Source organism: Lactuca virosa, chromosome 1 (assembly GCF_052849685.1).
Source record: "Lactuca virosa cultivar CGN04683 chromosome 1, Lactuca_virosa_CGN04683_v6, whole genome shotgun sequence".
Classification (NCBI taxonomy): domain Eukaryota; kingdom Viridiplantae; phylum Streptophyta; class Magnoliopsida; order Asterales; family Asteraceae; genus Lactuca; species Lactuca virosa.
The window spans coordinates 188,313,719-188,328,014 of NC_136426.1; the positions used below are offsets into that span (position 1 = coordinate 188,313,719).

General features: G+C 38.6%; 1 protein-coding gene across 1 annotated transcript; it reads left to right on the forward strand.

Annotated features, from left to right (window-relative positions):
• Nucleotides 1-1,055: 1,055 nt before the first annotated feature.
• Nucleotides 1,056-2,033, forward strand: LOC145125484 (uncharacterized). Its single transcript, XM_079060942.1, has 2 exons — nt 1,056-1,626; nt 1,765-2,033. Exons 1-2 carry the CDS (start codon nt 1,056-1,058, stop codon nt 2,031-2,033), a joined length of 840 nt encoding a protein of 279 aa, XP_078917068.1.
• Nucleotides 2,034-14,296: the final 12,263 nt, after the last annotated feature.

Genomic DNA, 14,296 nt, shown 5'->3' on the forward strand with positions numbered 1-14,296 from the left:
CAACGTGGAAACCAACAACGGTTCGATGCATTTTTGGATCGGGTTCTAGAGCATTTTAATGTTCAAATTGGAGGTTCGTATCGGACACGACACCAAGTAAACTCAAAATGGAAAGACCTGCAAAAGAAATGTAACGCTTTCAACTGCATCTATAACCGTAGGATGAACAGTATTTCTAGCGGGAGATCTGAGGCTGGTGTTTTAAAAGCTTCACTAAGCGAGTATCGAAGTACTATTAATCAGAAAACCTTTCCTTATCAAAAAGCTTGGGAGTGATTGAAAGACCACGCGAAATAGGCGTTGGTTACAAAATACGGTGAAGACTCCCTGCCTCCTCCTTCAAAACGAACTAAAACATCTTCATCTAACGCCCATACAACATCTTCTGATGCACAATATCCTCCTGGATTCGCCCAATAACAACAACCGTTTAATGTTGAAGACTCACCGCCTCAGAGAAAAAGAAAAGGAAAAAAAGCAGCATCAGTATCGTCAACACAAAATAAAATGTTTGATCTTGTCAACCATATTGCCAGCATCAACACTACAACCAACACATAAGCGGAATAGAGACAACCGTACCAGATAAAAATTACGCATTTTTGAAGCTAATGAAGCACTGAAAGCTCAATTGCTGGAGCGGGAGATAGACAACCAAGATATCGAGTATTTAGTCCGACCGCATGATCATTTCACTAGAGCTATTTTGAGCACGGTTCTTGAAAGGAAACGACAAATTGCAACTAAATATGCTTGGGAGTTGTAGAACCTGTGAAATTCAGAATGTCGACATCATTTGATTGGAGAATCTTTTTCTTTTTTATTATTATTTTTCTTTTTCTTATTCTTTTTAATTATAATTTTTCTTTTTCTTTTTATTAAGATTCTCTTGTTTCATTATATATATATATATATATATATATATATATATATATATATATATACATACACATGAATACTTGTTTCATTATCTCTATATATATGTTTGTTTCATTTTCTCTCTATCGTTTCTCTCTCTTTCAAAACGAATCCAAACATTCGGAAAATAGTAATGGATGGTAACAACGATAGTTCATGATCTGAGGATGAACTTATCAAAAAAAAATTTCCCTGCATTATCTCGTACTGCACAACTTATTCTCCAGAATAATGTTAGCTCAAGTAACAATCAAATGAGAAACACAATCCAAAGAGATCGTTTAGAGGCTGAACAACTACTGATCCGACATTACTTTGCAAATGATTCAACATATGGACACAATCTATTCCGCAGAAGGTTCCGTATGAGCAAAGGTTTGTTTATGCAACTTATTGGTGACCTGGAGATGAATTATTCATATTTTCAAACAACATGGGATGCAACAAATCAGAGAAGTTTCAGTGGGCTACAAAAATGCACCTCATCAATACGTCAATTAGCGAAGGGTTATAACCCATACTCATTAGATGAGTATCTAAATATGCCAGAAATAACTTCTCATGAAGCTCTAGAATACTTCTGCTATGGTGTTGTCCCAATGTATAAGGATGAATATTTACGTCCTCCAACATCCACTGACATTCAAAAATTGTATGAAGCACATGAAGCTAGACATGGATTTCCTAGAATGCTTGGTAGCATTGACTGTACACATTAGAATTGGAGGAATTGTCCAACAAAATTGAGAGGCCAATACACGAGGGGTGACCATCAGTATCCAACAATGATACTAGAAGAAGTGACGTCACAATATTTATGGTTTTGGCATGCATTCTATTGTGTAGCTGGTTCGAACAATGATTTGAATGTCCTCTACCAATCACCATTGTTTGATGAGAAATATCATGGAACAGGACCTGATTGCTCATTTTATCTGAAAGGTGAACACTACAAGCGTGGTTACTATCTTGCCGATGGAATATATCCAACATGGGTTGTATTCGTGAAGGCATATCCACATCCAATAACCAACAAAAAGAAACGGTTCAAGGCGGCACAAGAATCAGGAAGAAAGGATTTAGAACGTGCGCTTGGGTTCCTTAAAGGACATTAGGACATATTAAAAATGTCGGCATGGGCTATGACAGTGAAGAAAACAAAAAACATAATGTATGCTTGTATTATACTGCACAATATGATACTGAAAGATGAGGGTGCTGCAAGATCTCCTGTGCATCAACCCGACCCCCTCAATAACGAAGTCGAAGACCCAGAAATCATACATTAATTGCGCAATGATGAAACCCACCACCAGCTTCGATCTGATCTTACCGATCACATTGAACATGTCTACATTCCAACTCTGGATAACCAGTTTTAATCTTATATGAATATAAATTAATTTTTCAAAGTAATTACTATTTCGAAAACGTACCGCTGCTCGCCGACGACTCCGGGGTAGATTCTCCTGCGGTGATCATCAGAATGCGTCCATCCGCTCCTAAGTTCTTTGTTATCGGGTAGTCCCTCTGATAGTGTCCAGTCTCAGCACAGCCATAACAGGCTTGGTTTTCTTCAGGTACAGGGACTTGGGAGATCGGTTGAGTCAGTGCCCTGCAGAAACGGACTGTATGTCCCTTTTTGTGGCAGTTCAGACACTGCATTTCCCGGCATACTCCGGTGTGGTGATAGTTGCACTTTCCACACTTTGGGAGGGTTCCAGCATATCGACTGGCAGGTGCTGTAGCCGCAGGTGTTGTAGCGACGTACATAGTACTCGCTTGTTGCTCTTGCGGGGTGTCTTGTGTTGTTCCCTGACTTCCGTTTATAGTCCTCTTCCCTCGATGGCTCGGGAACAGGGACTTCTATACCATGGCAGACTCCATGGTCGATGAGTCGCTGGGCCAGGCATTTGGCGCTATCGTATGTGGCTGGGTTAGAAGACAACACATCTCCTTGGGTCAGACAGTCAGACCCCAGATGTATCTTTCTATCTTCTTGCTCTCCGGGGTAACCATTGTGACAACCCGGAATTTTCATTTTTGTATAAACTCCGCAGTCAAGCACATCAAATAATAGTCAAATTCATCCCAGTACATTTTTGGCCGGTTTTAAGTTCGTTTGGGTGTTTTATTTTAATTTTTCGTCAAACGAACAAATAAATGGAAGTATCCGTTAGGGGTGTTGTGTAACAAATAAACAATTAACAACTTGACTAGGTGTTTACGGCCAAACAAGGGGAGTTTGGGCCGTAAACTCCCTTTGACCATGAACTCATGCATATAGCATGAGTTTACCCTCCATTCCTCACTTGACACTTCCTAACTCAAGAACACCACCTTTTCTCTCTCAAGTATCATATCACATTTCTTCAAATCCGCCAAAAATTTAAGTGTTTCCGTCCTAGATTCGTTCATATAACACTTTATATAGTGTTTATACTCGAGTTCATCCATGGAAATCTCCTCTTTTCTTAGATCTTCAAGTGTTCTTCAAAACACCAAGAACACCAAGAACACACACTAGTGTTTTTGGCCCTAAAACACTCTTCAAAGCATCCTATAAGTAAGTACACTCTTCGTATCTAGTTATTTGCTTATGATACTTGTTAATCCATTGGAAGAACATCAAAATCCCCAAGAACATATGTGTTTACGGTTAAGGGATCTCCTTGAACCGTAAACACCACCAAGTGGTGTTTAAGTGCCCTTAACACTTTCTATGGCTTGTATAAAGGACTAGAACCTTGCATGCATAAGATAGAAACACCAAAACACGAAATGGTTTGGAGAAACATGAGTTTACGGCCGTAAACTCAAGGGTTTACGACCGTAAACTCCCAAGGAGTGGTCCAAGGACCGTAAACTCCAAAGAAAGTCCATTTCGAGCCCTAGTCACTTCCTGAGCCCTGGATTCGAGTCTAGCTTGCTTCCTTGTGTGGTATAAGAACTTAAAACACCCAATGGTACCATTACCATGAGTTTACGGCCGTAAACTCATGGGGGAAATGGTCCAAGAACCGTAAACCCATATGGTGCTACCATATGGGGAGTAAACTCCAATGTGAGGCCATACTCTCTTTACATGCAACCCTTTAGTAGTCCTAGCACTTAAAACAACGTGTTTCCATGTATTAGGGTGTCTTTACTTGATAAATTAGCTGTTAAATGACTAATTAGATACATAAATGTATCATTACATGTCAATAGGATCCGCGTGTGTGTTCAAGACCTCACTTGACACTTAGCATCCTATACCATCCGTTCATCCGAATCACCCACTACAGGTGAGTTCATACCCCTTAATTAACCTTTTAAATGATTTTAAATGCTTTTATGGGGGGGGATACAAGTTGAACTGATAAGTTATTATATCAATCACATGTGATTAATAACTGCCAATCAAACAGATTTTTGCATGTTAAACTGATTTATCCAACTTAAGGTTTTTATATTTTGTGTACATATGTCTTTTAAAGTACCAAAAATCTCTTTTTAAATTACCAAGCTTTTATCAAAGTCTTTTAAACTTATATTCTTGATAGATTCATGTCTATATAGATATAGTTATATAAGTAGGGCTTCAAGGACTTAGGACTAATGGCCTGCTTTATTTCATGTTCCTTGTTTGGTTGTGGACTTAGAGCATCCGGTTGTTTGTCCGAGTTTTGTTGAAGTCCTAGTTATATATTATGTATATCTGGTTAGATATTAAAACTCTTATTCCAGTTCAACACCTTTGGGTAGCAAAGGCACCTAGATAGCTTCTCAAGTAAACTATTATAGGTATAGTTTAGAAACCAACCATAACGTTCATGAAGGAGAAGTTAGTTATATCTATATTCTAAAAACATATACTTTTTAGTAAAAAGAAAGGTTTTATAGAAATCAAAACACAAGATACATCCTCATGACGCGGATTTCACCGTTGTCGAGTGGTAACCAGAGTCTCCTGGAGGGAGAGTGGGTATTGTGTGTATAGATCTATATGGTAATGGCTACATCTATCCGGGCTTGTCGTGCAAGAATGGATGTGACTTAAAGAATCTATGAGATTAATGGTAGCTTTATGGGGTGATATTTACAGAGTCCTGCTATAATTGTACAATGTATACAAGTTGTATATAATTCTAGATTAAATAGACCTTCGAATAAGTGATCCTACTCTAAAACCACAACCAATTAAGGAATGGGTAGTGAAGCCATACTATCTTTAGATGCAACCCTTTAGTACTCCTAGCACTTGAAACAAAGTGTTTCCATGTATGAGGGTGTCTTTACTTGATAAATTAGCTGTTAAATGACTAATTAGATACATAAATGTATCATTACATGACAATAGGATCCGCGTGTGTGTTCAAGACCTCACTTGACACTTAGCATCCTATACCATCCGTTCATCCGAATCACCCACTACAGGTGAGTTCATACCCCTTAATTAACCTTTTAAATGATTTTAAATGCTTTTATGGGGGGGGGGATACAAGTTGAAGTGATAAGTTATTATATCAATCACATGTGATTAATCACTGTCAATCAAATAGATTTTTGCATGTTAAACTGATTTATCCAGCTTAAGGTTTTCATATTTTGTGTACATATCTCTTTTAAAGTACCAAAAATCTCTTTTTAAATTACCAAGCTTTTATCAAAGTATTTTAAACTTATATTCTTGATAGATTCATGTCTATATAGATATAGTTATATAAGTAGGGTTTGAAGGACTTAGGATTGATGGCCTGCTTTATTTCCTGTTCTTTGTTTGGTTGTGGACTTAGAGCATCCGGTTGTTTGTTCGAGTGTCGTTGAAGTCCTAGTTATATATTATGTATATCTGGTTAGATATTAAAACTCTTATTCCAGTTCAACACCTTTAGGTAGCAAAGGCACCTAGATAACTTCTCAAGTAAACTATTATAGGTATAGTTTAGAAACCAACCATAACATTCATGAAGGAGAACTTAGTTATATCTATATTCTAAAAACATATACTTTTTTAGTAAAAAGAAAGGTTTTATAGATATCAAAACACGAGAAACATCCTCATGACGCGGATTTCACCGTTGTCGAGTGGTAACCAGAGTCTCCTGGAGGGAGAGCGGGCATTGTGTGTATAGATCTATACGGGACAGACCATCCCACATCCTGACTGCTAGCTACAGTCCCGACCGACCAAGCCAAGGGGTGACAGATGTCACATTCATTTCGACGACAGCAGGTCATCGTGTTTACATCTGTCAATCAGTATGGTTACGAGTATATTTCACTTACCTTATAATTCATGGCTTTAAGGTAATTAGTATCATTCATTTAGACTTTTCGAGGCGTATCGTTCATTCGATACCACCTGGAGTCTACACTCCATTCATTTAGACTTTTCGAGGCGTATTGTTCATTCAATACCACCTGGAGTCTATATTTCATGCATTTAGACTCTCCGAGGTGTATTGTTCATTTAATACTACCTGGAGTTTGTATTTTATTATTTATTAGCAGCAACGTCATTGCTAAAGTGAAGCACTATTTTCCCTATTACTTTTACTTGTGATCTTTTCACATATGTATTAAAGTATAAACTATATTCTGATAATGATAGTAACTTTTGGGGGAAAATACTCCTTAAACATAAAACAGTCGGGTCTTAGTAGAAGACTTCTTTTAGTAGAGAAAACTCTTTCGCTTAATCATGAAACAGTCGGTTTTGGTAGAAAACTACTTTTATTAGAAAATATAGGATTTTCTGGGAGAAACTCTAATACTCTGTAAGCTCTAATCACCATCATTTAATGAGATTATTTTGAGTAAAAACATGTAGTTATATCTATGTCATTAAAATACTTATGAACTCACCAGCATTAAAAATGCTGATACTCTCTTTCAAAATAACTTGTATTCTCAGGTCGTCAGTAGACAGGTACACTCCGGAAGCTTTGGTGAAGACAACCTTCTACCGAGCTGCATCTTTTGTTATTTTCCATATCCACTTTTGATGTTGTTGCTAAATGTAACCTATGTAAAATTATTACTATTAATGTAATGGTTGTTGTACTTTGATTACTATATTGCATGTGTTGTGATACTTGACATGACGTCCTCCACCCCAGAACGTTTCCGCCGTTCCGGTTTTGGGGTGTGACAGATTGGTATCGGAGCATTTTTTATAGTGAGCTCAGTATATCAAATCATAAAAGATATACAACCTATAAATACAATGGGATAAGAACACTCTAACCAAGAATTATACTTTAAAATATAACCATATTTTACAAAAGTATAAGAACATCCAGAATATAAAAACCCAAACAAGTATCACAAGAAGAATAAGAATAAAACTCTTTGGATGTTGAGCATTACCGTCAAACCTGGACAGTTATGTAATCATAAGCTGGAATAAATGTAACCTGATCAACTACATTTATTCGAGATGCGACTAACATGTGGTTGGGGGTGATAGTGATGTTGCAACGAATCTGAAACTTACCAATTAGGAATGCTAGAGCCAAACATAAAGTTTAAAATACTATAAGAGTATTTTAGGATACTAAAGGACTCACAATAAATCCAAAAGCATGTTCTGAAGTTAAGAATCAAACATGTAATTAAAATACTATAGGGGTATTTTAGGAACCATAAATAACCTTGCGTGAAAACTAAAAGAGATCCTTATTGATAGACCTATGATTACAGAGTGTATACTCCCAAGGTTATGTATAGTGAGGATCTCATAGGCTGAGAATGTGTGGTTTCACCCTACTTCCTTTTCCTTGTTTGGATGTGGATATAGGGTAGTATCACATATTTGAAGGCCTATCAGATCTAAGTTATATATGATTTGTGTACACTATCTAATTGTAGCCGAACTCGATATGAATCACACAGTAAAATGTTTTAATAGTCTTGTAAGATTCTTTAGACATTCCCATTCTCGCATAAACCCCTTTAGAGAACCTTATCTACTTCAGTAATCGGCAGAAGAGTCGATAAAGACCCAGAAGAGGTTCCTTGAGAAGATTTCCAATTAGGAGATAAACGAACAGTAACGAGACTGTTGAAATCGCCATGTGCCTATACCCTTTTAAGAACATCGGTGGGAAATTCGCCTGAACTTCCGAGATTCCAGTCACCCATTTCGAAATGATGACGCTTAGAGTCAGAATTGGAAGTAAGGCAGAGCAGGAATTCAATATGTCTACGAGAGCAGAGTGCCCTATATAGATACCTGGAGGAAACCAACGCTTGTTCCAGTCAGGGATAAGAGGTGGACAGAGGGAGCCAATGCATGGAGCCCGAGAAGTGTTTCTACCTCTTTAAAGTCACTCTAATAACCCATAAAATAATACAACTTAGTGAGCTAGTGATTACACTACTCACACTATGTGTTAGGCAAATCGGCTTTCCTGTCGCGACTAAGATAAATAGATCGGATCACAAAACCTCGATTGAGGGTGTTTAGCCATAAACTTTCATGTCTTTTCATTGTGTACTCTTCGTTTCGAAATTCTTTCAAATCTTTTCAAAGCCGGAGAGTGAACCTCTCCAATATAAAGATAACTTAGTAGGAACGACAGCCATTTTATGGCTTTCCGATACACTTACTCCTATTCTGTTACCCAGACTGCATCATAGGGACGTAGGTCGACACTTAGAGAACCATAACTCAAAGCGCAGGAAAAATTTCATGCCTATTATAGTAAAGAAAGATACATCTAGGGGTAACCATCGTTTCTCACCAACTTGTGTTCCTCATCGTGTAGGGAACACCATGCCTCCGGAGAAACTTAACCAACCCGCTAGCAAGACACCGACTCTTCAGATCGATGAAGCTACGTTCGAAGTTGCGGTCTCAGCAGCTGTACCAGCTGTCATGGCTCACCTGAATGCTAACAACGCAAATGTTAGCAGGAGCACCATCGGGAATCCCGATCATAGCAATGGACAGCAGCAACCAGCACCGGTGTGTAAAGCCACTCAAGAACTTCAACCAAATCCACTAAAAAGGAAGTTTGAGAACGAGAAGGGGAGTACCTCGACTCAAGGACCTTCCGAAAGGCAACAAGCTGAGGTAATCAATACCCCTGTCAACCCGCCTGCCTCGACACCAAGGAGACCATACCTAGGAAACCTTCCCCGCTGCGGCAAGTGTGACTACCATCATCATGGAGTCTGTCGATAACCCTTTTGTGTTAGGTGCAAAATGAAGGGGCATACCGCCCGCAGCTGCAGAACACCGGTTGAGTTCATTACATCAACCACTAATGTTGGGACCAACCCAGTATGCCACCTATGTGGTGAAAGTGGGCACTTCAAGAGGGACTGCCCAACTGAAAGTAATGACAAGGGCGCATGAGGAGTTTAACCCTAATGCCTAGGGGAAACATCAGGGAACCAGTAGAATTTTGGTACGTTTCTCAATCCTAAGTAGCTAACGGAAAACTTTAATTAATCAATTCTAATTGTAATTACTCCCTTGTTAAGGCGAAAGTCGCAGCACTGTTATAAAACATGAAAACCCATCAGTTAAATCTATGATGGCTTAATATATACGTTAAGGCCATTTATAATTAAGATTGATAGACCTCGAGTGAGTGATGCTGTCTTATCTCCTGTTCCTTGTTTGGTTGTGAATTTAGGGCGGAGTCGCTCAGTCAACAATCCTTTTAATCTTAAGTATGCATGACTAGTGTATACTAGGCGATTATAGAGAGGCCTCGTGAGAAATCCGTGCATGAAAATTACATTATTCCACAACATCAGGACTCCTAACGTTCAGCGTTGAATCATATCGGTCCAAGTATTCGCAGTAGTAATACCTTGGACGAACCTAAAGCGCTACGAACTGGTGTGCCATGTTCAACACATGTCCCTATCAATCTTCATTCTATATCGTGTCGATGTTCGTTAATTTCGACACTACCGTCAGCCATGGTTCGACTTGGTTCGAACATGTGAAAATTCCTAGTGCTGTGTAAAAAGAACTTTTACCTTATCCTAAGCGTCAAATAAAGGTTCTTTCGAACGTAATGCGAACCGTCAGTCGTCTCTCTCATTCAACCTTCAGAAGTACCCAGGAGAGGGGTACCACGCGCTGTTAACAACCCGCGTTAGACTTTAAAACCTAAAGCGAAAGGCACTATAGATATTCTGGAAGACTATAACCGCCGAGGCCTACTAAGTGGATCCCCCAGAAAGACCATTTGCACCGCACAACGAGGTTCGTGAATCAAGAGAAAGAACTCATGGGATTAACTTACTACTACTGAGTATATGCATTAGGGTGGTATATAATTTAGATCGATAAGATTTAAGATGGGTGCCTCCTCCCTACTCCCTGTTCCTTGTTTGGTCGTAGGTTTGGGGTGGGGCCACACATCTGAACATCCTATGAATCTCAATTATATACGAATTGCATACACGAAGTAATAGTGATTGAACCGAGTATGAGGTCTACCACGAACCTTATAATAAGACCCTTCATTCTATCCTATATGGAAGGAGCTGAATTCAGGAGAACCATTATGGGTTGAGCTACTAAAATGACTACAACTTCGAAATTTGTTGTCATCCCAGTTAAGTCTACATAGTAGCCGACACCCTCAGTTAGGAAAAGTAACTCAAGTCGTAACAGTCAAAGACATTTGACTACGACCATCCATTCACGCTTAAATCCGCAAATTAAGCACCTCAGCAGTGAGCCAAGAAACCTAAAAAGCTGTGATATATTGCTTTAAACTCTGAGATAAATGGATGAAGAAATTAGAGATTCTGGGTAGCAGAATCCATTTCTATCTAGATTTAATCTAGATAGAGAAACTCATTAACACCAGAAGAGTAGTTGCAAGGGATATTCGCACTACTCAGGCACTTCGTCCATCCAGATACATATGAGAAGTGCCTAGGTCAGTAAAAAGTTAAGATAGTGTCTGTTCATGCGAGAAAAGTCACCGTCACCCTATATATATGATAGACCGCATCCACCCAAGGTTAATACTAGAATGCTAAAGGCCACGCGACCTCCTCCGCAACCAATAATACTTGAGTTAAGTAGTTGGTAAGTTACGTTAAACCTTATAACCCGAGTCATAGAGAGATTATAGACTCGAAACCAGTATAGGTGTTAGTCGACGGGTTATACAAGATCGCGAGCTTCCTGCGAACTGGAGGGAGTAGACATAATGGAGAGTGGAGCATGTCTTAGAGATTTGTTAGACTATTAGGTGCCCCAAAGAATACTATCTCTAAGGAAATAGTAGAACCACCTCCTGAAATAGTCAATCACTTCAGAAAATCTCTAAGGGCGAAGCTAGCCCCGATCAGAGATGGCTATCCACGAAACAGCGAATCAAGTGAGAGAATAATTTTCTCTGATTAGGGATCATACTCTGAAAGCGTCTATTAGACGATGATGAAAATTGAAATTTTCTAAGAATCGCCTGGTAAAAGCCTCTATCATACTGACCTTGAGATAATCCGTTAGGAACACCTTGAGAGTCAGATGTGCAGGTCCGTTTTGCACTAGGTCGAGATAGATGCCACATAACCAATAGGTGCCAGCATATAGTACACACTTCCAATGATCCAAAGAACCTCTGAAAGCCAATCATTAGGAGATACGAATCCGAAAACAACCTGAGCCTTCTAAGAACCAATCAGGAGGACTGCACCCTCAGTAAGAGAGAACTTTTGGAACTTCAAAATGGTGATCACGCCAAGTGATGATCTAACCATGGAAGTACATTATGTTCTAAGTACTGAAACGTTCTATCTTCCCAAGAACTTAGGACCATCCGAGATTCTTGATAAGAACTGGTCCAACCTCCGTCAGACCTCAACTACTTAGGGATTTCATTAATTCCACCCAAATCCACCCACGTCTCAAACTTGAAAAAGTGCTTGAACTCTAATTTCGGGACGAAATTCCCTCTAACGGGGGGGGGGGGGGGATGATGTGACAACCCGGAATTTTCATTTTTGTATAAACTCCGCAGTCAAGCACATCAAATAATAGTCAAATTCATCCCAGTACATTTTTGGCCGGTTTTAAGTTCCTTTGGGTGTTTTATTTTATTTTTTCGTCAAACGAACAAATAAACGGAAGTATCCGTTAGGGGTGTTGGGTAACAAATAAACAATTAACACCTTGACTAGGTGTTTACGGCCAAACAAGGGCAGTTTGGGCTGTAAACTCCGTTTGACCATGAAGTCATGCATATAGCATAAGTTTACCCTCCATTCCTCACTTTACACTTCCTAACTCAAGAACATCACATTTTCTCTCTCAAGTATCGTATCACATTTCTTCAAATCCGCCAAAAATGTAAGTGTTTCCTTCCTGGATTCGTTCATATAACACTTTATCTAGTGTTTATACTCGAGTTCATCCATGGAAATCTCGTCTTTTCTTAGAACTTCAAGTGTTCTTCAAAACACCAAGAACACACACTAGTGTTTTTGGCCCTAAAACACTCTTCCAAGCTTCCTATAAGTAAGTACACTCTTCCTATCTAGTTATTTTCTTAGGATACTTGTTAATCCATTAGAAGAACATCAAAATCCCCAAGAACATATGTGTTTATGGTCAAGGGATCTCCTTGAACCGTAAACACCATCAAGTGGTGTTTAAGTGCCCCTAACACCTTCTATGGCTTGTATAAAGGACTAGAACCTTGCATGCATAAGCTAGAAACACCAAAAAACGAAATGGTTTGGAGAAACATGAGTTTACGGCCGTAAACTCAAGGGTTTACGACGGTAAACTCCCATGGAGTGGTCCAAGGACCGTAAACTCCAAAGAAAGTCCATTTCGAGCCCTAGTCACTTCCTAAGCCTTGGATTCGAGTCTAGCTTGCTTCCTTGTGTGGTATAAGAACTTAAAACACCCAATGGTACCATTACCATGAGTTTACGGCCGTAAACTCATGGGGGAAATGGTCCAAGAACCGTAAACCCATATGGTGCTACCATATGGGGAGTAAACTCCAATGTGAGGCCATACTCTCTTTAGATGCAACCCTTTAGTAGTCCTAGCACTTGAAACAAAGTGTTTCCATGTATTAGGGTGTCTTTACTTGATAAATTAGTTGTTAAATGACTAATTAGATACATAAATGTATCATTACATGTCAATAGGATCCGCGTGTGTGTTTAAGACCTCACTTGACACTTAGCATCCTATACCATCCGTTCATCCGAATCACCCACTACAGGTGAGTTCATACCCCTTAATTAACCTTTTAAATGATTTTAAATGCTTTTATGGGGGGGGGGATACAAGTTGAACTGATAGGTTATTATATCAATCACATGTGATTAATAACTGTCAATCAAACAGATTTTTGCATGTTAAACTGATTTATCCAGCTTAAGGTTTTTATATTTTGTGTACATATGTATTTTAAAGTACCAAAAATCTCTTTTTAAATTACCAAGCTTTTATCAAAGTCTTTTAAACTTATATTCTTGATAGATTCATGTCTATATAGATATAGTTATATAAGTAGGGCTTCAAGGACTTAGGACTGATGGCCTGCTTTATTTCCTGTTCCTTGTTTGGTTGTGGACTTAGAGCATCCGGTTGTTTGTCCGAGTTTTGTTGAAGTCCTAGTTATATATTATGTATATCTGGTTAGATATTAAAACTCTTATTCCAGGTCAACACCTTTGGGCAGCAAAGGCACCTAGATAACTTCTCAAGTAAACTATTATAGGTATAGTTTAGAAACCAACCATAACGTTCATGAAGGAGAACTTAGTTATATCTATATTCTAAAAACATATACTTTTTAGTAAAAAGAAAGGTTTTATAGAAATCAAAACACAAGATACATCCTCATGACGCGGATTTCACCGTTGTTGAGTGGTAACCAGAGTCTCCTGGAGGGAGAGTGGGCATTGTGTGTATAGATCTATACGGGAATGGTTACATCTATCTGGGCTTGTCGTGCAAGAATGGAAGTGACTTAAAGAATCTATGAGATTAATGGTAGCTTTATGGGGTGATATATACAGAGTCCTGCTATAATTGTACAATGTATACAAGTTGTATATAATTCTTGATTAAATAGACCTTCGAATAAGTGATCCTACTCTAAAACCACAACCAATTAAGGAATGGGTAGTGAAGCGTAGATCACCAATTCTAAGTCTATAAGATCTCAATTTATATAAAGCCTTGAGAGTATACATTGTAAGATTATAGACCTATCCGTAAGGGTCTTTTAAGTTATCACATAAGTTAGTTGTATGGTGCCTAAAATACTCCTATAGTATTTTAACGTAATGTACTTGGTATGTTTAAACTTGTTATTGCGTTATGGAATCATAGAATACTCCTATAGTATTCTAACTCTAATGTACTTGATCTAGTATTCTCTTGACTGGT